This window comes from Mus caroli, chromosome 6 (genome assembly GCF_900094665.2).
Source record: "Mus caroli chromosome 6, CAROLI_EIJ_v1.1, whole genome shotgun sequence".
Taxonomy (NCBI): domain Eukaryota; kingdom Metazoa; phylum Chordata; class Mammalia; order Rodentia; family Muridae; genus Mus; species Mus caroli.
In genome coordinates this window covers 33,078,159-33,104,334 of record NC_034575.1, presented here as the reverse complement: position 1 = coordinate 33,104,334, position 26,176 = coordinate 33,078,159, and the positions used below count along the sequence as shown (strand labels likewise).

Sequence of the window (26,176 nt, the reverse complement as noted above, 5' to 3'; positions counted from 1 at the left end):
ATTAATAAATCTATGGCCTGTCCTCTTGGGGATTTAAGTGTTTGTGGTGTCCACTGATTCTAGCCTATACTAATGTACCCCTGCCATGTAGTTTATATTTCAAACAGTAGACAGTAAGCTCATAGCTTTTCTTGTTTGTTGTTTGTTTGTTTTGTTTATTTATTTATTTATTTATTTTTATTATTATTCTGGGTCTTTTCTGTGGTGGTAAGATTAAACACAGACCTCTGCCATGCAAAGTCTACACTATGTCTGAGCTCTGTCTATAGCCTATGTTTGACAAGTAAGCAAGCCTAGGATGTGAAACATTACATGGCACAAAATCTGTTTTAATCTGCTGTCCTAGGCCACCTGTAAGGCTTTGTCAAGTAATGCAAATTAAAGTCCTAACACATGGGACATTTTTAGGCAGGACTGTTCTTCTCTAATCTAGACCCTTGGCCAAGACATAACTGTCTTCATTTCTCTACTGCTCCCTCTTCTCCTCATCTGTAACTAAAGATGGAATTCTTTTAGAGCACTGTTTTTTTGCTTTTTGTTTTTTAAAGATTTATTTATTTTATGTATGTGAGTAGACTGTTGTTTCAGACACACCAGAAGAGGGCATCAGATCCTATTACAGATGGTTGTGAGCTACCACATAGTTGCTGGGAATTGAACTCAGGACCTTTAGAAGAACCACTGAGCCATCTCTCAATCCCGCTCAGGGCCCTGTTTTACACTGGCTTCTTTTCTATTTCTGACTTATACTAACCCCAGAAAATCCTACCTGCTATACTCTGAAAATAAAGTGAAAAGAAACCATGTCTCACTCCATATGTAGTCTCTCCATAAAGTGATTGGTAGTCTTTCCAAGGGCAATGAGGCCTCAACAACAGATCAACTGGGTAGCTTCTCTTTGACTCTGGATTTTCTCCTTTCTATTTACAATCTTAGCTATGTTTTTTGGAACAGAGTTTCTCTATGTAGCCCTAGCTATGCTAGAACTATCTCTTTAGACCAGGCTGGCCTTGAACTAACAGAGCTATGCCTGCCTCTGCTTCCTGAGGGCTGGGATTAAAGGCACATACAACTATGTCCAGACAACTATGTTTTAAAGGAGCATTTGTTTTATTTAATCCAATATTTCTATATAGAATTAATGTATGCAAATTTCCACTGCTCCACAAGCATCTATTTTTCAAATGGACTTTTATGACATTGAAATCAAGGAATTTAGCATCTATTAATCTTTGCTAAACAGCATATGTTCTTTTCATCTTAAAAATCCATGCCAACTCACCAATTAGGACCAACTATAGATTTGCTGGACTCTTACCTTGACTTTGGGTTTTGATGCAGGAATCACCTTTTTCTTTGCCCTATGATAAAAGATTAAAATGAAGGTCATTTCAAAAGCAGTTATATGTTACAGATTACAGCACACTAGTCTTTTTCCACTACTGGGAAACTTCCTTGAAGGCAGGAACTACATATAAGTATTCAGCTTGCCTGGGGATACTTAGCAATATTTTTCTAATTCAAATGGACTAAAAGGCCAAATAATTACTAAAATAAGAAGTATAGACAAGAAAAATTAAAAACCACACATAAATACACAAAACATAAAATAACTCAACACCGATGCCTAAGGAGACTGATTTCAAAGGATTGGTAAGAGCTTACAATTAGAAGTAGGGAAACAGCTTTAAGGTATATCAAATGCAAATTAAGGGAAATGGGTTAGTAATGACATTTTACTTAAGAAAAATTTTTTAAAGATTTTATTAATAATTATTTTTGGCTGGGTGTGGTGGCGCACGCCTTTAATCCCAGCACTCCGGAGGCAGAGCCAGGCGGATTTCTGAGTTCGAGGCCAGCCTGGTCTACAGAGTGAGTTCCAGGACAGCCAGGGCTATACAGAGAAACCCTGTCTTGAAAAACAAACAAACAAAAACAAAAATTATTGCAAAAATCAAATAAAAGTTGTTAGAATGATAATTAATTAGTTAAAAGGCGAGAAGAAAACTTTGTGAGTTTGAGGTCAGTCTGCTCGATATCATAAGGTTCAGGCCAGCCTGGGCTATATAATGAGATTCAGTTTCAAAATAAATAAAGCAAGAAACTTTGAACATTTAGGAACTGTCATGAAACACCTGCCAATCTTATGTAGTTTCAAGAAGGCAATAGTAATTCTCCAGGCCCTTTTAAGAGGAAGGAAGTACAGCATTAAGACAGCTATATTTACCTATCTTNGTTTTTTTTTTTCCCCCTTCTTCCTTCCTTTCTTTCCTCCTCCTCCTCCTCCTTTTTTCTTTCTTTTTTTTTTTTTTTTTTTTTTTTTTGGTTTTTCGAGACAGGGTTTCTCTGTGTAGCCCTGGCTGTCCTGGAACTCACTCCGTAGACCAGGCTGACCTCGAACTCAGAAATCCACCTGTCTCTGCCTCCCTAGTACTGGGATTAAAGTACAAACACTGTCTGGCTATTTTCTAATAAAAACACAAACAAACATATATACATACATGCACGCATACAAACAACAAAACACAAAGGTAGCAGTAACAATGGAGCTAGGATGTAGCTCAACGACCAGCATGGATGGGCGCCAGACATAGTGGCATGTAGTCATGATCTGAGCTACTTGAGAAGCAGAGACAGGAGGGTCACGGGGAGCCCATTAAGGCCAGACTGGGCAACAAAGCAAGACTGTCTTAAATGAGAAAACAGAATAACTGAAATACAACAGATCTCTGATAATAAACTAACAGTGGCCTTTCTATACACTAAAAATTTCTATTTCTTCTAAGTGCATGTATATAGGGAGAGCAACAGTTTTATAATATCATTCCCAAAATGATAATTAAAAGTACATTAAAGTGCTAAGCAAATTATAACTTGATAACTTTATATATTTAAATAACCCCTTTTTAAGTGCTATTGATAAAACCATTCTCTCTATACATTGTAGGTAAGTACTCAAAGAACTGAGCTATTTTCCCAGTGGATCAATACGCAACCATAAACAAAACCTGGCATTCTCCTATGTATTAGGAGAATAAAGGCTCGTTCTTTAATAGTCTCACTGTACTAGGCATGTGGCTGAGTAGAAGAGTACCTGCCTAGCATATACTGGGACCTGTGCTTAATTTCTGGTATTTACACTTTTTAAGATTTGATTTTATTCGTGAGTGTGTGTATAGATATAAGCATGCCTCAGTGTATATATGGAAATCAGGGGTGAACTTTCAGGAGTGGTTTTCTCTCTTTGCCATTGGATTCTAGGGCTCTAATTTAGGTTTATAAGGCAAGTGCTTTTATCCACAGAAACATTTTGCAGACCTAGACATTTGTTTTTTTTTTTAACTAAGGAAATACCCATTTCTGTGTACACAAGGAAGAACACTCTATGATCAGCTCATCTGATGTAGTTATACACGCAGACAATAAGAACAAGAGGAGCTAACCTAAGCTCCCTGCATAGCTCCCCATAGAAGAATACCAACCTAGACTGGGAGAGTATCTCAGGACTGTTTCCAAAGTCATCAGTCAAAACAATATAACAAAACAAAGGGTGGCAACAGAGAGATGACCTAAAAGTAGATTTAAGTCTTACCTATGTCAATCAGCACTTTAGTAAAAATCTTTCTTTCTTTTTTTTAAAAAGAATTATTTATTTAATGTATATGACTACACTGTAGCTGTCTTCAGACATACCAAAAGAGGGCACTACATTACCAAACAAAACTATTAACAGCTTTATTCAATAATGTATTTCATGAAAAGTTTTATATGGTTTCTTTGTATTTAGAATTTTAACAAATCAACAGAAAAGGTTTATGGTACTTTAAGATAAAAGGTTGAAACCAGGCTTTGGTTGGCACATGCCTTTAAGCCCAACCCTAGGGAGGCAGATGTAGGCAGATCTCTGAGTTTGGGGTCAGTCTGGTTTACACAGAGAATTTCAGAGTAGCTAGGGCTACAAAGCAAAACCCTGCCTTGAATAAACAAAACAAACAAAACAAAAGATGGTAGGTTGATAACCAAGTTATTCTCTTAAAATTACTCCAGCCAGGCATGGTGGTGACTTCCAGTACAAGGCAAACAGATCTTTGTGAGTTCAAGGCCAGTTTGGTCTCGTAGAGCCAGCTAACTTTGAACTCACAGAGATTCCTGCCTCTGCTTCTAGGTTATGAGCCACGATGTGGTTGCTGGGAACCGAATTCAGTACTCTTGGAAGAGCAGTCAGTGCTCTTAACCATTGAGCCATCTCTCCAGTTCCATCTTTGTTTTTTACAGCCATAACATGAATAAAAACAAATGGAGAAATCTGGAATCAGGATTTACTCACGGAGCAGAAGTAAGATGATTATGTACACTCCGGCTTTCCTTAAAAAGCATTCTGGAAACATTAAAAGACAACATTATTTTTATAGTAACATGGTATTGCTTCACTTTCTGTTTTTGCTTTACATAACCTCTCAGACTAGAGGCGTGCACCACCATGTAGAGTGACTGCATTTCTTTTTTTTTTTTTTTTNTTATATGTAAGTACACTGTAGCTGTCTTCAGACACTCCAGAAGAGGGCGCCAGATCTCGTTACGGATGGTTGTGAGCCACCATGTGGTTGCTGGGATTAGAACTCTGGACCTTCGGAAGAGCAGTCGGGTGCTCTTATCCACTGAGCCACCTCACCAGCCCGTGACTGCATTTCTTAAGATTGGTTTTTACTATACAGCCCAAGCTGGAACTCTCTCCTAGGCTGGCTTCAAACCTGCAAGCCCTCTGTATCATCCTCACTCGTTCTGTTATAGCAAGCTCTGCTCGAGATCCAGCATGGAGTTTCCTTCTATGCATTAAAAAAGCCCCTCAAATTTATAACCATCATCCCACAACCTTTTTCCTATTACTAAACTCAAAAGCAAAAAAAGGAAAAGAAATTGATTTAAAAACAAAATAGAATCTTTATACTTATTTATTTCCATAAAACATGTTTTGTTAAGTGGTGATAATCTACTACCACTACACACACATACAACGCACACGCACACACACACACACATAGTTGTTTACTGAAATGGAGATCTCTCAATGTAGCCCTGGTCTATAATACTATATATTAATAGAATGTTGAACATGTAAGTTCTTACTTTAAGTAATTTTTTGAGATTATACCCCTCCGTTCCCTTTCCTCCATCCAAATCTTCCCATGTACCAACCCCAATGTAATTTCTTAGCAAAATCAATGTAGTGTATTTTTGTGCAAATCTATATTTAATAAAATTGACAACAAGACAAAACCATCGAAATTCCAGCAAAGCATATGTCTTACCTTGCCTGCATCCAGCCCTTAGGCCACAGTGGCTTCACCTCCGTCTCCATGAAGGATTTAAGATAATCCTCAGCAGACTGGCTTTTATTTGGCTCTAATTCATAGCATCCCAATTTGATCTCAACAAGGTTACATAACAAAGTTCTAAATAGATTAAAAATATATATATTGATACAGAAATCTGAATTGTGAACTAAAGAAAAAAAAACTCAAAACAGGTATTTTTGAAGCACACACATCTGGTGACAATAAAGAATTAAGATAAGAGAAATAAGAAATAAACATTAACCATTCACTGCACAGTCACGCCCCTACCAGTAAACAATGGCCTCTAGTACCTTTCTTCAAGTGAGTAATGACTGAAAAGAATAGTTGTTTTCCGGGTGTACAGCAAACAGTTTACACACGCATATTTATTACATGCTTGTCCTCTCCACTCCCCTCAAGAGCTGACTGAATGTGTTGTATAGAAACTGAGCCCTAACACCCTGAGGTGACTGCATCAGATTAATATTCATGAGTTTGTTTTCTTACACACTAACTAGTCTTTGACTGCTTCCAGTCTAGTCCTCTTGTGCTGTGGATTCTTCTCGCTCTACCCTTGACTAAGTGACGACTGACAGAGCTCACCTGATGGTGTCATCCCAGTGGAATTTCTTTCGTGGGCCTATGACTCGCTTCCCTGGTTTTTCATCGTCATCATCATCGGATCCATTTTTTTCCCGTTCTTCATCTGCTTGCAACCTGAAAATTGAAAAACACTTTATGAAGCAAAGTTTTCACCCAGAGTTCACAATACTCAGAGTTGCTCAGCCAAATATTTACTTAGAACAAACAAGAAACTGTATTTCTACACACTATGGTGAATTCTGAACAGCATAAAGTGGCTGAGTAAACAGGCCTCTGACCTACAATACGGAGGTACAAATGCTCATCCCTTAGGTCAAACGCTATCTCTGTGTAGCCCCAGCTAAGTCAGATTCGTCAGCATGTAATCCTAACCAGTCTCAGTGCCTGAGACAGCATTTCAGTATGAAGTGCAGGCTAGTCTGGAACCTGAAACATCCTAATTGCTATTATAAGCATGTCCCATCACGCCTGCTGGGTTCTTGTTTTGTTAATATGGATATTAACCAGATAAAGCCCTGTGCTTCTGACAGCAAAGCAGTTGAGTGGGGAGTGACAATTAGGGAAAAAAATCAATCCATCATTTCAGTGAGATACAAGGTTTCACAGGGTGAGGACTACTTAAGAGCATGAGGTAAAGTGTTTTTGTAAAGCCAACCCAAAGGAGCGGTACATACTTGGCACATTTGGCTTGACTGCGAGCCTGGCAGTCCTCCTGGTATTTAAACAGCTGTTCAGGCATGACATTGCTAACTGCTAGCTTCAGCTTCTGTAGAGGTTCTCTTAAACGATCATCCTAGGAGAGGGGATACATTTGGAACTTTTACAAACATCCTAACAAAACTTACTCTATAAGCAGACCTCAATAGTAAAATCACATTTCACATACTGATTAGAGACCTGAAAAGATTATCTAACACGGCTATTTCTCCAACAGCACTGATTTGTCAAAAGGCACATTGGGCAGTGGTGGCGCACGCCTTTAATCCCAGCACTTGGGAGGCAGAGGCAAGCAGATTTCTCAGTTCAAGGCCAGCCTGGTCTACAGAGTGAGTTCCAGGACAGCTGGGGCTACACAGAGAAACCCTGTCTCAAAAAACCAAAAAGGCACATTGGAGGCAAAACTAAGATGATTGTATCTCACCAAGCAGAGTCCCAGTTCCTGCCTGCTACTTTACATTCTTTTTTTTAAAGATTTATTTATTATATGTAAGTACACTGTAGCTGTCTTCAGACACTCCAGAAGAGGGAGTCAGATCTCATTACGGATGGTTGTGAGCCACCATATGGTTGCTGGGAATTGAACTCAGGACCTTCCGAAGAGCAGTCAGTGCTCTTAACCACTGAGCCATCTCTCTAGCCCCAGCTACTTTACATTCTTAATCATGAGCCCAAGGCTTGGTCAGTAAGTTTTACGAATTAATTGTAATGCAAATAAACTAGACAATGGGAGAGACATTGCCCAGACTACTGTTTAACTCCTAGCTAGAAGAGAGGCCAAAGAAGACACTACTCTGAAATACTACAAAACTGGGGGCTCCCGATGTGAACATCCTACTGTCCCAGCTGTTGTGAGCAATTTTAAGTTATGCTGCAAGCAAAACTCAAATTCAAGGCCAAATGAAAGAAACAGAAACTCTTCTCCATATGGGTTCAGCACAGAAAGAATTTTATATCTGACACCTTACATCAGCCAATAGCATTTTCATCTTGCAAATAACATATACTTAGTGCTTAAAACCTTTATTATTGTCATAGGCCCAGAAATATATTAAATGTTTCTTCACTAATTTTCTTTGCATTTTTATAATGAGGACTGAACTCAGAGACTCAGGCATACTAAGTGAATCTTTACCCCTGAGTTGCACCCCAAGTCCTAAACAACAAAACATTATAATTTTTGATAAAAGATATATTTAGAACATGAAAATGACTAGAAATCATGTTAACTATTCCATATCAATTAATAAACTAAGCATATAATGGTATCTGGAATAACATATCATTTAAAAAAAAAATCTCAACCTTTACTATCAAGGTTTCTTGAAGAATTATATAATTAAATTAAGACAACCTCTCTGGAAAATATCAAATATCCATAAACAGAAAACAGAAGCTAAATGAGATCTATTCATATAATAGAGAACTTTATACACATCAGTAGCAATAGTTTTACATGTAGACTTACATCTGAGGCACAGCACAGTGCTAGAAAGCAAGTTACAGAAGACAAGTTGTTTCTATTTATACGAAGCTCAAATAATGTAAAGCTTGCAATACAATGTTTATGAATAGAAGTGGTGTGAAGAAGCTTATATAAATAGCAACAAGAACAAGATAGATGGTGTCTTTTTCCCCATATCCAACGGAATATTAAATAACTTCAAATACCAAATTTCAAATGTTTCTCTGAAAATATTTTGTTTGTGTTTTTTGTTTCTTCTTCTTGATGTTTTTATGATGGGGTTTTACTATGTAGCTCTGGTTGTCCTGAAAGTCATTATGTAGAATAGGCTGACCTCTTCCTCCAGAATGCTGGTATGTGAATGCAGCATTAAAGCTGGTGCTGCTGGTACCACTACAGCTGGCCAGAACATTTTATAATCTGGGGCTGAGGATGTAGCTCAGATTGAAGGTCTGCCTAACATGCATTAAGTGGTAGTTTTGATTCTTAGAAAAGCATAAAACCAGGTGAGGTGAGGCCAGTTATGGTTGTTCATGATTTTAACCCAGTCTGATTTATATAGCCAGCTCTAGACCAGCCTGAGTTACATAGGAAGACCCTATCTCAGAAGAAAAGAAAAGAAAGACGCATAGGAGAGATAGACCCAGATTCTGGGTCTATCTAACTAACCCACATGGCAGCTAGCAACAACCTTGGCTTCCAGTTTTAGGGAAGCCAACACTTTCTGCCCTCTGTGGGCACTATGAACATTCATGGTACACCAATATACTACAGGTAGAATATTCATACAGGAGATAAAAATATACACTAACAAAAAAAAGCAAAATGGTGAAGGCCTAAAGTCCCAGCACTCAAATGTAAACCCTGGGTTAGTTTAGGTCTTATGTCCTTTTCAAAAAGGAAAATTAAGTGTCTTATACTATGCAAATGGTGTTTCTCTGGGCTGGGTATGGTGGTGCATAGCTTCAATCCCAGCACTGCTGCTGGGTCTCTGTGACTTCAAGGTCAACCTGCTGTCTATATTGAGTTCCAGGCTAGCCAAAGCTATGTGAGACCCTGTTTCAAAAAAACAAAAACTAAAAAATGTTTCTACTTCTAGTTCTATTTTATCAGTTACTCATTTTTGTCATTTGAATTTTGGCTCTAACTGCCAATGTCTGAAGTTGCCAGCAAAACCACAAGATATGAGATAGTAATACAATTTCTTTATTCATTAACTTGCTTTGAACAAGAAAGAACTATAATTTCTCAACTCTCATCTTGCCACCCCTAAAGAAGAGGCTCTCAAACACCTTTTGTAATATCCCATGTTTATTAAAGATAGAACTATAAGTGGATGCTCACTGTCAGCTATTGGATGGATCACAGGGCTCCCAATGGAGAAGCTAGAGAAAGAACCCAAGGAGCTAAAGGGATCTACAACCCTATAGTTGGAACAATATGATGAACTAACCAGTACCCCGGAGCTCTTATCTCTAGCTGCATATGTATCGAAAGATGGCCTAGTCGGCCATCACTGGAAAGAGAGGCCCATTGGACTTGCAAACTTTATATGCCCCAGTACAGGGGAATGCTAGGGCCAAAAGAATGGGAATGGGTGGGTAGGGGAGTGTGTGTGTGTGTGGGGTAATGGGGGACTTTTGGGATAGCATTGGAAATGAAATTGAGGAAAATACGTAATAAAAAAAAAAGGAAAAAAAAAAGATAGAACTATAAAGTATTTGCAAAGACTCTGAGCAAACATTTTTTTCCTTATTGGTTACAAAATCCAAGATGTAGAAATTACTCTTCCACTTACCTGAACATTAAGGTGTAACTTCTTTAGACGTTTTACCAGTGTTTCCTTATTGCATGGCACAAATGCTTCAAGATGGGAGTAGACACCACTACGAATGACAGGACCTAGTTCTTGTAGCTGTAACTCGATGCTGACCAAAACAAACAAACAAAAAAACCCAAAACAACAAAAAGCACACAAAAGTAAACAACACAGAATCCCTTTTACATAGCAGCATATAAGCTATAAAGGAGCCAAGTGGTGGTGACACATACCTTTAGTCCTAGCAGTAGGGAGGCAGAGGCAGGCAGGCCACTGAGTTCAAGGCCAACTACACAGGGAAACCCTCTTTTGAAAATCAATCAATCAATCAATCAATGGAAGGAAGGAAGGAAGGAAGGAAGGAAAAAAAGAAGCAAAAAAAAGTAGATGTTTCCAAACCCGAGTTCTCACACTCCATACAGTACTTTCCCTGAAGGTATCTGAAAAGCAAAGCTCCTCACACCCAGCTATAGGTACATGCTATTTCTCCACTTTTGTTTCCCTATTGTAACTGTGACACAGTTGTGTAGTTAATAGTTTATTCAATTTAGTGTAAATGATTGGTCACGCTTCCTTCTTTTGGAGCAGAGAACTGTTAAATCTGCATTTTGCCTAGTAGCTATTTTATTTTGATGGAGCAGCGTGATGCAATCTTAAGATTAGAAGCCATCTTGTTACAAGGTCAAGATAAATTCCTTCCAGTTTTCTGACCATGTCTTGACCCACTCTCTGGAATCTGACGTATTCCTGTGCCTTCAGCTCTGCCCTGATGTGATGCTCTGCCGAGTTCCTAGGTAACACAACCCTTGGAAATCCCCACTCTTGTAGTTTTGAGCTATACTACCCCGACTTTCTCCTATGTTCAATACCATTTTCTCAAACCCCACTTTAGGGAGACAGCCTGTCTGAAAGAAAATAAAGCTTACTTAATGCCCAAAAATTTTGGTTTAGTGGTCTTTACTCTTATTAGATGGGATTAATAACTTCTGGAGGCCCCAGAGAGATCAAGACTCCAATTCAAATTCAGAGCAGACTGCTGCCTCAGAAGGTGTGGACCTTGAAGATAATTCAAGGCCCCAAGACATACCTTCTGTTTGGCAGATTATTAGAACTGCCACTCAAAAAGAAATCGTCAAGCATCTGTCTGAGGAGACCTCTATCAGTATTGGTAAGTAGGGCATCTCCTTCTATGACATCTGGTACTGGTCTGCTGGGATCCTTTCTGGGACAGTGAGGGTACCTGATGTCAGAAGAATATCTTCTATCTGAAAGTCCTGTCCCCAATCAAAAGATATGGTTGGTCTACACAACAAAGATTCAAGGGTATGGGTAGAAACCAATGCTCAGGGACTAGCCCAACACCGAGTTAGTTCCTATAATTGTCCAACTACAGTTTGGTCACCTCTATCCAGACTAAAGAATACTTACTAATAAAATATTAAAGCTGCACCTCCATGCATTTATATCAAAAAACGTATCTTGTGTTAGCAACCAAACTTTGTAATGTAAGAAGAGTCAACAAGATGGTACTAGTTTTAAAAGGCACGAAAGGGTCATGAAGAGCAGCTAAACCTTGGCACTATACAGTCCTGGAGTCCGGGAAAGACTATTGAGGAAAATGTGGCCTAACTGCAATGAAGGACCTGAGCAAATATGGAAATGCCAGTGCCATATGTTGACCATCAAGAGCAGCAGCCATAATGAAATGAAGCCAACTGGAGCTTAGGGGGAAGGCTATATAGGATGCTGTCAAGGGTGGAGCCAGAGAGGTAACTTGAGCCCTTTAGAGGAACCCAAAGGACTATAAACGAATCCTGGATATTAAGCATTGAGTTATTTACATTGCTAAAGTTTGGTCTTGTCTTGTCCAGATTATGATTGTGCCCTGTTTCTTCTCTGTTAAGAGATATAACAGGGCTCCCAGAGGTGCCCTGAGATATTCCCATCCTATGATGTAGCAGGACAATAACCTAAGCAGTCAACAGCAAAGAGCCTATAGAATGTCTTTCCTTACTTAAAAGTTTATTCAGGCTAAAAAAAAAATTAACTTAGTCTATACATAGTCTCTTTGCCTCTTCTTTTTTTTTTTTTAAAAGATTTATTTATTATACATAAGTACACTGTAGCTGTCTTCAGACACCAGAAGAGGGTGTCAGATCTCTCATGGTTGTGAGCCACCATGTGGTTGCTGGGATTTGAACTCAGGACCTCTGGAAGAGCAGTCAATGCTCTTACCCGCTGAACCATCTTGCCAGCTCTTGCCTCTTCTTTTTATTAAGCTTTAGCAGCTTTGATAAACTGAGTCAGACAAGAGACTATGATAGTCTATAATGATGAAACATTGAAAAGACTAGGAAAGGACGAGGAAACATGAAAAGACCAGGAAAATAAAGTTGCCACTCTCATGACTTATAGTTTCATTTTGATAAAGTTTCATTTTTTAAAGGCTAAAGCTAACAGGGATAAAATACAAATTCTAATCTTATAAAAGCAAGTAACTTGTTGTAAAGAATAAATTGAAATACAAAAGTTAGTAATAAGTTACCTAATAAATAACCAAAATTTTAATATTTCTAAAAATATACTTGTAGTCATACTCAATATAAAATTTATAGAAATAAACTGTTTATACTCCTGTATATGTTTTCAAGGTTAAACTTATAAAGCTAAAAAACTAAAAACAAGTAAAAAGCTTTAAAAAGCTAAAAACAAGTAAAATTTATTTAAAATCAGGTATACTTAGTTAAATGGTTCTCACAACTTTATAGAGTTCTACTGAATATGACATCTCATCTATTTAATGGAAAAATAATCCTACGATAGATAGAAATGTCAGCTCCTAGAGGCAACCATAAGATCTCTAAAGGCGATGGTTGAGACACAGACCTAGATTATGGTGATGCTAACCACTGGGAAAAACTGCCTGATACCTCACCTGCTGCCAGGGCCCTGCACAAACTGTGGGCACTGTTGGGTTGACTATCTTTATTCTGCCTAAGCCAAGGGAGGCCAATTTCACCAAGTTCCTCATCCCCAGGAAATCTCTCTGACCTGTGGGTCTGGCAGCGAAAGGCCTACCCTGTCCCTGCAGCAGCTGAACATGCAATGCTGTTCTATGTGACAGCTGAAGACAGACCTCTTCCCCCAGCAAACTACCACTGGAGCCTGTGATAACCATCTAAGCAGTGTTAAGCCTCCGTCACTTTAACTGATATTTCCTGCTATACTTTATCTCTCTCATATCTCTGATGATGTTGCTGGCTAACTGTAGCTTTACTTATTTAGCAACAGCTTGCCTGGAAAACATATTTCATATATGAAAACCAGGCCTTGAACCAGGTATAGTGATGCACCCCTGTAATCCCAGCACTTGGGAGGTAGCGGCAGGTAGATCTCTAAGTTTGACGCCAGCCTGGTCTACAAAGTGAATTCCAGGACAGCCAAAGCTACACAGAGAAACCCTGTCTTGAAAAAAAAACAAAACAAAAAGACCCACCACCACCACCAAAACAAATAGGCCTTGCTTTTCTGGAGCTATTAGTTCTCACGATGAAAAAGGCAAACTCACAGGCTAACAGGCTTCATATTCAAGTATAAAACAGGTTTCAGATGTAACTTTTTACTATTCCTTTACTTAAAAAAAAAACAAACCTTATTTTGCAACGACTTCTCTCAATCAACTACATGTATAAATACCTGAATAAAAAAATTAAGGTTCATATAAAGCATAAAGGTTTAAAATAATTTAAAATATATAAATGAAAGTTATAAATATCTAAGGATATAAAAAGCTTGAATAACTTACAAGAGTCTAAAAGGTGACTTAAAAATAAAAGTTTTAGATTGCTTTCCCTCGCTATACTATTGATATACTAGAGTTTTAACATTGATCAATGGAGTTCTGACAAGCTGGTGAGGCACTAACTACCATTACCTTTTAAGTATAGACCTAAAGGTGCTTCTCATCATGCTAAGAAAGACATCTCTGTAGAGTCTGTATAGCCAGCCTTTTGAGCAGAGAACAGAATGTTCATGCTTTTTAACCCAAAGCTATAGTTTTGGTTTGCAATTTGTTTCAAAACCATGAGTCTACTCCAGCTATTTTACAGACAGACCTGTTAGCTGCTGCATTTTCTACAATGTGGATTTCAATACAGATTACAAACAATGTAGCTACAAATGTTCAAAGCTAACGTATCTAAAACTCTCACTTTTTTTTTGTAAACTTAAAATTTTAAATAAGCTTTGGCTGGGCAGTGGTAACTTATATCTTTAATCCTAGCACTCAGAAGGCAGAGTCAAGTCTATCTCTTGAGTTTGAGGCCAACGTGGACTACAGAGCGAGTTCTAGGACAGCCAGGGCCACACAGAGAAACCCTGGCTCAAAAAACCAAAAACTATTTAAATAAGCTTCTTGATTTGCAATTTGAATCGACCTGTCACAAGTCATGACAACAATCAGCACCCTAAATTTCCCTGCCTATTACCTATCCCTGTAGGTAGAAGGTCCAAATGTAAACTTTTCTTTCAAGTTCCTTAACTTTACAGTTTCCCGTCTCTATCTGTCCTGGCAGATTTCTACTTGGTTGACAAACACCATCCAGGAGTCATCTGCTCACTACAAATTGTTTCAAAGACGATCTATATGATGCCAGATACAACTACTTCTACAAAACTGGAGAGCTGTGGACTTGCTGCAAGCTGATTTGAACCAGTTCAGCAGACATGAGTGTTCTGTCTCTCCAGCAGGATCAATGAGCCAGATGCTTCTGATGCGGCCCCAGTGCCTGAATCTCCTTCCTGGCCTTTGACTAACATACCAGCCTTCTGGGGTCCTGACAATTTCAGCCAAGAAGCAGTTACAGAAGAGAAGACACCACCCCTTATTTTCAACAGAGGTTGGAATATTAGGTCCAAAGGAGACTCCCTGCCAAAGGGGACGAAGTGGCTACATATAATGCCTATTGGCATACCAAGTTCCCTCATTGTCAAATAATGTACCTATTAAAACCTAACAGACCAAGATTTATTAACAGGTAGTACATTCATTAACTGAAATAGTTCTACAGTGATATAGTACTCAACCTGCTCTATACAGAACAAAGAAGATGGCTTTAAGAAAAGTTTATACTTTCTAAGCTTTCTTTCTTTCTTTCCTTTCTTTTCCCCCCCCTCTTCCCTTCTCCCTCTTGCTCTGGGCTGCTTGCTCCAGCCCCCGTTTGCTCTGGCCCAAAGATTTTTTTTTTTTTATTTGTTTCTCATTATGGTTGATTGTGAGCCACCATGTGGTTGCTGGGATTTGAATTCATGACCTCCAGAAGAGCAGTCAGTGCTCTTAACTACTGAGCTATCTCACCAGTCCTCTTTCTTTACTTTCTAATTAGAGACCCTAGCCATGATACAAATTTGACCCCTTGACAGTTAAAAACTGTCAATACTTGCTCCCTGCCAGATAAAAATGACTGTTCCCTAAAAAGGATTTGAAAGGTATACCTAAGACAAGGGGGCAATGATGGACTAGCCTGACTTTATCTAGGATTAGAAGCCATCTTGTTACAAGGTCAAAATAAGTTCCTTTCCATTTTCCATAAAACTCTTGACCATGTCTTGACCCATTTTCTGGAATTTGACATGTTCCACACCTTATACCCTGACCTCTGTCCTGATAAATTTTCTACCAAATAATTTTGAGATGTACTGCCAAGTTCCTAGGTGATCAAAACCTTTATGAAACTCCTTAGTCTTCAAGTTTTCTGGGCTACATAAGCTCTACTTTCAATGCTACTTTCTCAAACCCCATTTTAGGGAGACAGCCCTGTCTGACAGAAAATAAAGCTTGCTTAATTTGACCAAAAAATTTGGGTTGGTAGTCATTAAATCTCATTCACTGGAATTAATACTTTTTCTTCTTGCTTGATTACTCTTTTAAAAGCAAACGTGCAAAGCTTGTAATAATTACCATATTTTAGCAGAGAGAAAATATTAATAAGGTGTCTCTAAAAATGGAAAAGATTATAACTGGCAGCTACTACTGTTCCTCCCCCTAGACCCCCACCCCCACCTCCATGTGTGTCTTTTTCTGTCCCTACTACCTTCTCTACTCTCCTTCCTATGCCCCACATAAACTATTCCATACTATATCTCCTTTGAATGGCTGCTAACTCAGGGGTAAGGGATGCCTCAGAATGGGCCTCCCAAGGTACCTCTCCCACCTCACCATACCTGCCCTCTACCAAATAGATCCTTGGCTCTTTATTTTTTTAATAAAACACAATACCTACACATGAAATAAAAATACATATATCCTTAAAAGAGTAACAAAAGTACATAAACTTCCCAATTAAGAGATTTGTTTTGTGACAGATGGGGAAAGAATAAAAAGAAAAGCCTCTTAATGGACTGCTAATGGTATGTCTACCTGTGCTGCCAGAGCACAAGGATGGGCTCTTGGCACTCCCTGGGGGAATACGTGTCCTCTATCATAGAACTTGAAATGGAATGGGAAAGAGTAAAAAGGCCAGTATTAGCCATGAGAAAAAGAGTTGCTCTAGGATATAAGGATGGAAACAATGGCTAGGAGAGCTCATTTTGGAACTTGGACAACCTGATGAGTCACAGCTGCACTGTCTAGGGACTCCGGAGTTAAAAGTAACCTAATCAGCACAAGTATATGATGAATCACACACCTCTTCCACACACCTGCATTCAACCTGAAAAATGGAGGCTGACCAAGAACTCTACTGCTACTCCGCTAGAAACATATTTATGTGTGAGGAGCCTATTTTTTAAGTATGAAGGTAATGAAAACAATAGGTATAAAGCACCACATTCAGTTTTATGCAGTACTGGGAAATCTGATCCAGACCTTTATAAATTAAAGGCAAGAACTGTACCAGTTGAACTATATCCTCAGCCCTTCAACCACCTACTTATTACAGTGTGAGTACATGTATGCAGATGTGGGTGAATGCATGTCAAGTGTGTGGAGCTAAAGGGGTAACACTGGGAGTGGGTTTTCTCCTTTCATCTGGGTTCTAGGATTCAAATTAAGAACAAGCTTGCATACCAAGTATTTTACCCACTGATCTATCTCTTCAACTCTCAACTAAGATCCCAAGCTAGCCTCTAATTTGTAGTTCTTTTGCCTCAGTGTCTTGGTGCTGAGATTAGAGGCATACACCACTACTCTCTACAAAGCTTTTATTAATTAGTTTATTATTTGAGATAGAGTGGTCCAGGCTGACCTTGAACTCACAATGTAGTTGAGGATGGCCTTCAACTGTCCATCCTTCACTTCTGAAGTGCTGGAATTACAGATGTACCAGCACACCCAGCTGATGCGAATCCGGGTTTCAAGCATGCTAAGCAAGCACTTTACTAACTACATCCTCAGCAGCTGCAAAATCTGTCATCTGTTCTCTTTTCTTTCTTTCCACTTAGGACCTCATGAATGCTGGGCAAGTATCCTATCATTGAGATTTATTCCTAGTTCAGGTTTAAAAAGAAAAAGATTTAAAAATCACTTACTCCAGAAGAATATTATTCATGTCCTGTGTAAAGAATTTTTTCCTTCCTTCTTCATCAAAAAGTTTGGCAGCCTAGAGAAACATAAGAAAAACAATCTAATTCACAATAATACTGACATGAATTGTATAACAATAACAACAACAACAATATAACAGTAATTAGTAAACAATCATTATCAGTAAAATAACACAAATTCTGACCCAGAGTCAGGCAAAGCCATTTGAGATCCAAATCAAACAGGCTATCATGTATTTTTGCTGCAGTGGCTGTAACAGCCAGCACAGACTCAATGGCCTAAAAGGCAGAAACTTCGGCTGGAGAGATGGTTCAGAGGTTAAGAGTTTTTCCAGAGGTCCTGAGTTCAATTCCCAGTAAAAACACAGTGGCTCATATAACCATCTATAATGAGGTATGGTGCCCTCTTCCGGCCTGCAGGCATACATGCAGATAGAACACTGTATACATAACAAATCTTTTTTTAAAAAGCAAAGACTTATTCTCTTATTTGGACATTTAAAATCAGTTCTGTTGTGCTAAAATCAAAATGGCAATAGGGCTAGGCTCTCTTTCAGACAACATTTTAAAAAACAGAGAGAATCTCTAAGATGCTAAAAGCAAAGCATACAGTGAGTTAAAGATACGCATGTAATTGATAGTACCACTTGAAATAAAGCAACTTCCCAAGGGCCATTTGAATGACAACTACAGGGAAATACTATCCTTAAAAAGAAGCAATGTGAAAAGACATTAGCACTGCCTATTTTAAGACTTAATCGTCATCAAAGGTCACAAAAAGTGAAAACTGAAAACTGAGTGTCAATCCTGTGATAGATGGTGCTTGCCAAACTGTCTAAAATAAAAATAAAGAACAGATATTTCCTTTAAGTAAAAACCCATAAAGAAGAATTATAACTCTCTATCTCTCTGTCTCTCTTATACACACACACACACACACACACACACAGACACACACGCACACACACAAGCACACACACACAAAGACATAGGACCCTATATAGCACAGGCTAGTTTTGAGCTTGGTGATCCCCTGAAACAGACTCCAGAGTACTGGGCTGACAGGCATTTTCCATTATGTCCACGTTAAACTTTATAATCTTAAAAGCCTTAATGTGATTAAAAGGTAGATTTAGCCAAAAACTCAGACTCAGTACTCAATGTCACAAATATGTATGTATCTAAAAATAACTGCCAGGCAATAGTACTTTCTGCTCCTGTCTTTGATGTTACTTCATTATTCAAACTGCTGGATTTTATCTACCAATATGTCAACCCACATTGTTTTTTCTGTACTGAGTGAAACCAGGACCGTGTACATATTAGGCAAGTTCCCAAACACCAACTGAGCTAATCTCCCAGTCTTCAAGCCACAATTTTTAAAAAACAACATTATTCGTTTCTGATAGAATAAAAAGTCCTTGATGATATAGGTCTATGAACTGTTTAAGTTCGTTTTGTATTTTTTATAGTTTTTAGTCTATACTTTTACTTATTGTCATATAGCATCTACATAAACAGCCAGATGTTGGTATTCTATCTCCACAATCTTATAAATAAGTAGTCAAAAACTTAGAACCATTACATAAGATGCCCCCCAAAGACTGTTAGAAAGTTGTGCAGTGTCTGAACTATTGCAGTAGTCTGTCTTCTACTTTATTAAGAATAAAAAAATTATTGGGCTGGAGAGATGGCTTAGAGGTTAAAAGTACTACTGACTGCTCTTCCAGAGGTCCTGAGTTCAGCTTCCAGCAACCACAAGGTGGCTCAAACCATCTGTAATGTGATCCAATGCACTCTTCTGGTGTGTCTGAAGACAAGACACGAACAATGTACTCATATACATAAATAAATAAATAAATCTTAAAAGAAAGAAAAAACCCAAGACAATTATCAAGGAACCAGCACAAACTATTTACAGGAGTTTGAGGATAATATTGCCATCACTGTAGTTCCTCTTAACCAGGTGAGAAGCAAAAGAGTTTCTAATGTGGAAACTCTGGCATAATCAATCCCTCACAGCACAACAGACTGGGGAAGTCAGAGGCGCAGCTCAAGTCAAAGCCTCCAGAGCACACTGACTGGATAGAGCTGATACACCAGGGCACATGTGCCATGCTACCAACATATCTGACAATTTCACATGCTTTAGGTAGAAAAGGCAAATTTCCAGGACAGAATGTAGATTAGGCATGTGGAGGGGACGGAAATGTACAAAGAAAGCCAGAATGAAAATGAAACTTGAAAGAAAGAGAGAAAGAGAGAGAAAGAAAGAAAGAACAAATGAACGAACGAACGAACGAACTCAAGTCAAAAGGTTCAGCCTGAAAGGATATTTATTCATTGCAAAGTAAAATATGAACAGCAAGAAAGTGTTTATCAGGCAGATGCAAATGTTCAAGCCAAAGATAAATTTTCATCGCTTGAAGAAAAAGCACCATCCTCATATTTCAAAGTAAGACATGAAGAATTCATGGATATCAGTAAGTGAATCTTCTAACTGGCAATTTCCTACTAAAGCCTTAGGAAAAAAAGCTGTAGTGACCCTGCCATGGCTACTACTGATAGCTTGTCTTTTGATATGAGACATCACTGAGCCTTTTAAGACCAGGACATGCCCACAAAAACCTTGTGAGTGTATGAAGAAGGGTGGCTTATATGACAGTGTGTATGCTATGCAGTGCTACCTTGGCAACTTAAAATCATAGTCATGCTGCACCTTAGTTTCCCAGCCTGCAGACTACGAGGTATGGAAAGTCAGGCAGTCGGGGCTACTATCCCTTGAGAGAATGGCAACAGCATACTCATAACAGAGCATCAGTTTTTATTTTGTTTTGCTTTGGCTAATCAAACAGTATTTTTTGTTTGTATTTTTTGGTTTTTTTGAGACAGGGTTTCTCTGTGCAGCTCTGGCTGTCCTGGAACTCACTCTGTAGACCAGGCTGGCCTTGAACTCAGAAATCCACATGCCTCCCAAGCACTGGGATTAAAGGTGTGCGCCACCACTGCCCGGCTTTCAAACAGTACTTAATGTTACTAATAACTCCATCTTTGAAAGCCCAGTCACATCGCCACTGTTTTTTAAATCCTAGAAGAAACTCAAGCAATTAGGGTTAGGGCAAAAGGAAATGGAGAAAGCATGAAGACGAGGTGACTCCTGAGGCTTAAATGTCACTTCTGTTACTTGCAAGATGTGAGTTCCTGTGAATTATTTAGCCACTTTCCACTTACGTAAATAATGCTTGTACTTCAAATACAAGATTGTCAAGAAAATTAAGAAAAAAAGAAAGGAAGAAAGAAAGAGAGGGAGGGAGCTCAAATTAAAGCATTATGGAGGGGAACACCAGGGCCAAAAAATGGGAATGGGAGGGTAGGGAAGTGGGGGGAAGGGTACGGGGGACTTTTGGGATAGCATTGAAAATATAATTGAGGAAAATATGTAATAAATATATATATATATATGTAAAAGAAAACAAATTAAAAAAAATTGGAAAAAAAAAAAAGCATTATGGCAGTAGTCAGTGGTACAGTGCTTGCCTAGCAGGCACAAAGCCCTGGATTCAAATGCCAGGACAATTAAAAACAATCAATCAAACAAAAAAATTCATAAACAAAATCTCCCCAACTCACTCAGATTAGGTCTACAAACTTCAACTTATATCTTATCTTTAAGGAAAACTAAAATATAACAAATCAAAATGGCCAAAGGCACAGAATGGCAAAAGTAAAGGGAAAGGCGTCCACAATAGAACAGTGTGAACGGGAGCCTCTGCCACTCACAGATCTCTGTGCCTTCTGCTTGGATAGCTACTATGGCTGCAGCTACTGCACCAGCATCATGCCTGTCTGCCTGCTGCTTTCTGCCATGATGTGCAGAGGCTATAACTTTCTGGAACCCAAGTTCCAAGGCCCAAGTTAAATATTTTCTTTTGTAAGTTGCCTTGGTCAAGGTACTTTGTCACACAAATAGAAAAGTAACATACAGCTGGGCAGGAAGTGCATTCTTTCCTGCACTTTGGAGGCAGATTTCAAGTTTGAAGCCAGCGTCACCTTATCTACAGTTCCAGGAGAATGAAAAATCTCCTCTGGCCTCAAAGGCATTACACTCATGTGTACAACCCACTCCACCCCCACATATACACACATAATTTAAAAAACAAAACAAGGGGCTGGAGAGATGACTCAGTGGTTAAGAGCACTGACTGCTCTTCCAGAGGTCCTGAGTTCAATTCCCAGCAACCACATGGTGGCTCACAACCATCTGTAATGGGATTTGATGCCCTCTTCTGGTGTGCCTGAAAACAGCGATAGTGTATTCACATAAATAAAATAAATAAATCTTAAAAAAAAAAAAAATCAGCCGGGCGTGGTGGCGCACGCCTTTAATCCCAGCACTCGGGAGGCAGAGGCAGGCGGATTTCTGAGTTCGAGGCCAGCCTGGTCTACAAAGTGAGTTCCAGGACAGCCAGAGCTACACAGAGAAACCCTGTCTCGAAAAACCACAAAAAAAAAAAAAAAAAAAAAAATCAATAAAACAAAATCCTTAAAAAGGAAGACAAACAAACCAAACCTAGAAATCACAGTCATGGAAGAAGAAGAAACACAGATTAAAGGTACAATATTTTCTGTTTTCTTGCTATTTTTCATTTGTTTTTTGCTGTTGTTTTATTTTTTTGGTCTTTTAAGACAGGGTCTTATGTAGCTTTTGCTGTCCTGTTGCTATGCAGGTCAGGCTGACTTCAAATTCACAAAGATCCACCTGTCTCTGTCTCTTGAGCACTAGGATTAAGGATGTATGCCACCATGCCCCCACTTTACAGAAAATATTATTAACAAAATCATAGAGAAAAAAATTCACAAAACTAAGAAAAAATGCCTACCAAAGTGCAAAAGGCATACAGAATATCAAACAGATAGGACCAAAAGACAACACGTAGCAGCCAAAACACTAAATGTCCAAAACAAAGAGTATTGAGAGCTGCAGGACAAAAAACAGTCAGACAGAAAGCCAGGCGCATGAGAGCAGCAGCTGATTTTCCAATAGATACTACAGAGCCAGGAGGGCGCGGGCAGGCAGACGCTTTACAAGTCTGGATAACTACTGATGCCAGCACGGATTTATCTGTACTAATCAGAGGCAGTTTAAAGGAATTTATGATCACCAAGCCAGCCTCACAGAAGGAACCTTAAAGGAACACTTGGGACTGAAGAAAGAGTTTGGCACATTCAAGTAGTAGTAACAGGAAAACATAACAAAGGAAGACTAAGAAAAACAAACACAATAAAAATCAACAAAATGACAGGAATACCTTTCAAGAATAACTGTAAGCATCAATGGCCTTACCCTCCAATCCAAAGACTTAGACTAGCAAAATGAATTAAGAAACACTATCCTCTGTTACCTCCAAGAAACATACCTCACCACCAGAGACAGAAACCACCTTAGAATGCAATGATGGACAGAGACATGCCAAGAAGACAGACTTCTCCAACTAAAATAAGGACACCACATGCTGATCAAGGGAATGATCCATCAAGACACTACAATCTTAAATATATATGCACTAAATTTTGATGCACTTGCCTCTACAAAGGAAATACTTCCAGATGTAAAGTTAAAACACACACACACACTCTCTATCAGTAGCTGGCTTCAATGCCCCATTTTGACCATCCTTTTCACCAATAGATGGATCATATAAATAAAAAATGAACAGAGAATTAATTAAATGACATCATAGATCAAATGCATCTAATATGTATGTATAGAACATTCCATCCAACCACTAGATCATATACATTCTCAGCAGTCCATGGAACCCTACTCTAAAATATTGAGATGCAAAACATATCTCAATAAAGAAAATTGAAATAATTCTTTGAATTTTAGCTGGCCAAAGTGAAATAAAACTATGTAGCAACAGCAATAACAGACCAGGCAAGGTGGCAAAAGCCTCTAATTTCAGAAAACTAGGGATACAGGAGACAGATCTCAACACAATAGCAGTAAAAGAACAAATCCACAGCCAACTATGTTAAAAAGAGATAAACTTAAAGCATTTCCACAAAAATCAGGAACAAGACAAGAATGCCTGTTCTCTCCACTCCTGTCCAACATGGTGGCAGGACTCTTGACTAGGTTATATGAAACCCAGGATTTGATCCCTTGGAATTGCAAAAATATATAATAAAATAAAACAGCTACATGTTAAAATAGCTTCCACCAAGTAACTTCAGGTACAATTTCCATAATGCATCTTTGTATATAGCCAACATCTAAAACAGGTTATGGAAAACAGCAAGTTGAGACTGTGGGTTGTTCTTGTCTTAAAGCTGCAGACTAAGTGTGCAGCAAATAAAAAGCAAAAGCTTCATTACACTTACTACACGAAGGTCCTCAATGCGTTTCTCAAGAAGCACGGGGAGACCATCTGGAAGTGTAGGTACCACCTTGGGCACAACCTGAGAGGGGAAGGTGGGATGGGTGGTATTTCCATTTTCTCCCCCTGACTCAGAGAGGGGACTTCCGTCAGAAGTAGCATCCAGTAATCTGTCAAAGTCAAAATCATCTAGCATCTCTAGGGCATTTTCAGCTTCCCGAAACAATTCATGTTCATTTGTGCTAACAAAAATAGGGAGGTCTGGATCAGCACTGTTCAGACCTAAGTCCGGGATGTCATCCCCCAGGGCTGTTGTGACACAAGGGGGCTTAGGCAGAGAGGAAGATGATGGGGTCACTGGGACTTTAGGGGTAGATTCCTTCTTCAATGCATCCTTCTCTTTTTGAAATTTTCGTATCATGGCAGCCAGAGAAAGGGAATCTTTATACCGCTTTTTCTTTTTTTCAGACTTGTGTGAATTGAGAGCCACAACTCTGTGAAGGAAAAAAAGATTAGCTAGGCTTTGTCATTTTAAAAGTGAATCCCCTATGTAAATACGTGAAATAATTAAAAGAATCATGTGGGAGATGGCAGAGCAAAGCTGTCTTCTTAGTTTCTTATTCTACTTTCACATTAGCAGCTTCAACATCTGGATAACGACAGGAATTCACACTCACACTCCTTATATGTCATCCTCAGGATGCCCTGAACTCCTGCTTCACCCTCCCAAGTCCTAGAATTACAGATTTGTGACAACACATGTGGATTAAACTGGTTCTTTTAGATTAAAAAGCTGTATTGAATAAGACAGTCAAATGAAAAATCTGTAAGTGTAATCTGAAACACCATGAGTCTCTAAGATGACATGCAGAAGGTCAAATTAAACATAACTAAATATATTAGTGGTAAATATATATTTCTAAGATGATACTGGAATACTGTGGTAATAATTTCTTAGTAGGCTTATTCAGCATACCCCAGTTGCTTGGGTACTTTTTTCCTTGGCTTCTTTTCTTTTTCCCCTTCCTCTTTCCGCTTCCGCTTCTTTACCTCTATATCATCTTCTTTTATTTTGGGAACCTACAAAATAATAAGAGACTGTATCATACACTGCATCAGCAGACACTGCGTCAGACACTGCATCAGACACTGTATCAGACACTGTATCAGACACTGCATCACAGCATCTAAGGTAGGGGTTTTAAGTGGTTCTTTAAGTGTCAGAATTACGAGCTGAATGTACAGATCCTTGGGGTCTGTGAACACTCCTGCCTAGGATGTTGTTGTTTCTGCTGTGTTGTGTCTATAGGTGTGTGAGTACAGACACATATGAAGCCAGGGGGTACCTGTGGGTACCTTCTTCAACTGTCCTCCATCTTACTCAGTTTCTCACTCACCACCAGGCTATGCTGGCTGTGGGCAAGCCCGACAGTCTTCTATCTGTGGCTGGGCCTCAGCTCACTGGGACCTCAGAGCTGATGTTTTCAGTAAGGATGTTAGTGATTCTGGTAACAATAAAGTCTGTGACTCCATAGCAGAGAACAACTAAGGATGAGCTTCAATTCTCAGCTACGGTACAACAACAGAAGTTGTTACAAATTAGGTCTGAAGGAAGCTCAACAGCTATTAATAGTTCTTATACAGAAAATCCTACTTTCTTATTTGCCCATTTTGTTGTTTTATTTTTGGAGGCAGGGTCTCACCCTGAACCCATGGCTGGCTATGAAACCAGGCTGACTTTAAACTCATTAAGATCCACCTCCCTTTAACCTCCCATATTCTGAGATTAATGGTTGTTTGTTTGGATGACTTTTGTTTCTTTTAAATAATGTAGAGATCAAATCCAAGGCCTTTGGAGGCAATGATTCTACCATTAAGCTATTCCTCCTACCCACACATCAATAATTTTAAACAAATAATTAAGTACAATTTCACTAAACAATAGTTTGTATTTTTTACTTTTCCTTATGTTCATAGTTGTGGCACAAATAATATTCAAAGTCTATCCTAAGGCTAGGTATGGTGGCACATGTCTTTAATATTAACACTCAGGAGGCAGAAGCAGGTAAATTTCTGTGAATTCGAGGCCAGCCTGATGTACATAGCAAGTTCCAGTCCAGTCAGTACTACAAATATATCCTGGGGCAAGAAAGACGGCTCAGCAGGCAGAAGTGCTTGGCATGCAAGCCTGATGGCCCGACTTCAATTACCAGAGCTCACAGTGGAAGGAAAGATCCCACTCTCAAGAGTATTGCATATACATACATATACTTACCACACACTCACCATACATACACATACAATGATAGTAATA

At 38.8% G+C, this 26,176-nt stretch overlaps 1 protein-coding gene across 4 annotated transcripts in view; it reads right to left on the bottom strand.

Moving 5' to 3' along the window:
• The window catches only part of Ubn2 (ubinuclein 2), a 76,020-nt gene that overhangs the window by 23,282 nt on the left and 26,562 nt on the right, over positions 1-26,176 (bottom strand). For 2 of the 4 annotated variants that reach the window (XM_029478831.1, XM_029478832.1), the window contains exons 5-13: positions 24,839-24,942; positions 23,861-24,356; positions 17,468-17,538; positions 9,920-10,049; positions 6,614-6,732; positions 5,940-6,053; positions 5,310-5,453; positions 4,328-4,378; positions 1,319-1,361 (exon numbers count right to left, since the gene is read on the bottom strand). In XM_029478831.1, the coding sequence (XP_029334691.1) occupies positions 1,319-1,361; positions 4,328-4,378; positions 5,310-5,453; positions 5,940-6,053; positions 6,614-6,732; positions 9,920-10,049; positions 17,468-17,538; positions 23,861-24,356; positions 24,839-24,942 (1,272 nt within the window). The remainder of the gene's footprint in view (positions 1-1,318; positions 1,362-4,327; positions 4,379-5,309; positions 5,454-5,939; positions 6,054-6,613; positions 6,733-9,919; positions 10,050-17,467; positions 17,539-23,860; positions 24,357-24,838; positions 24,943-26,176) is intronic. The other 2 variants (XM_021165456.2, XM_021165455.2) reach the window with 1 other exon arrangement.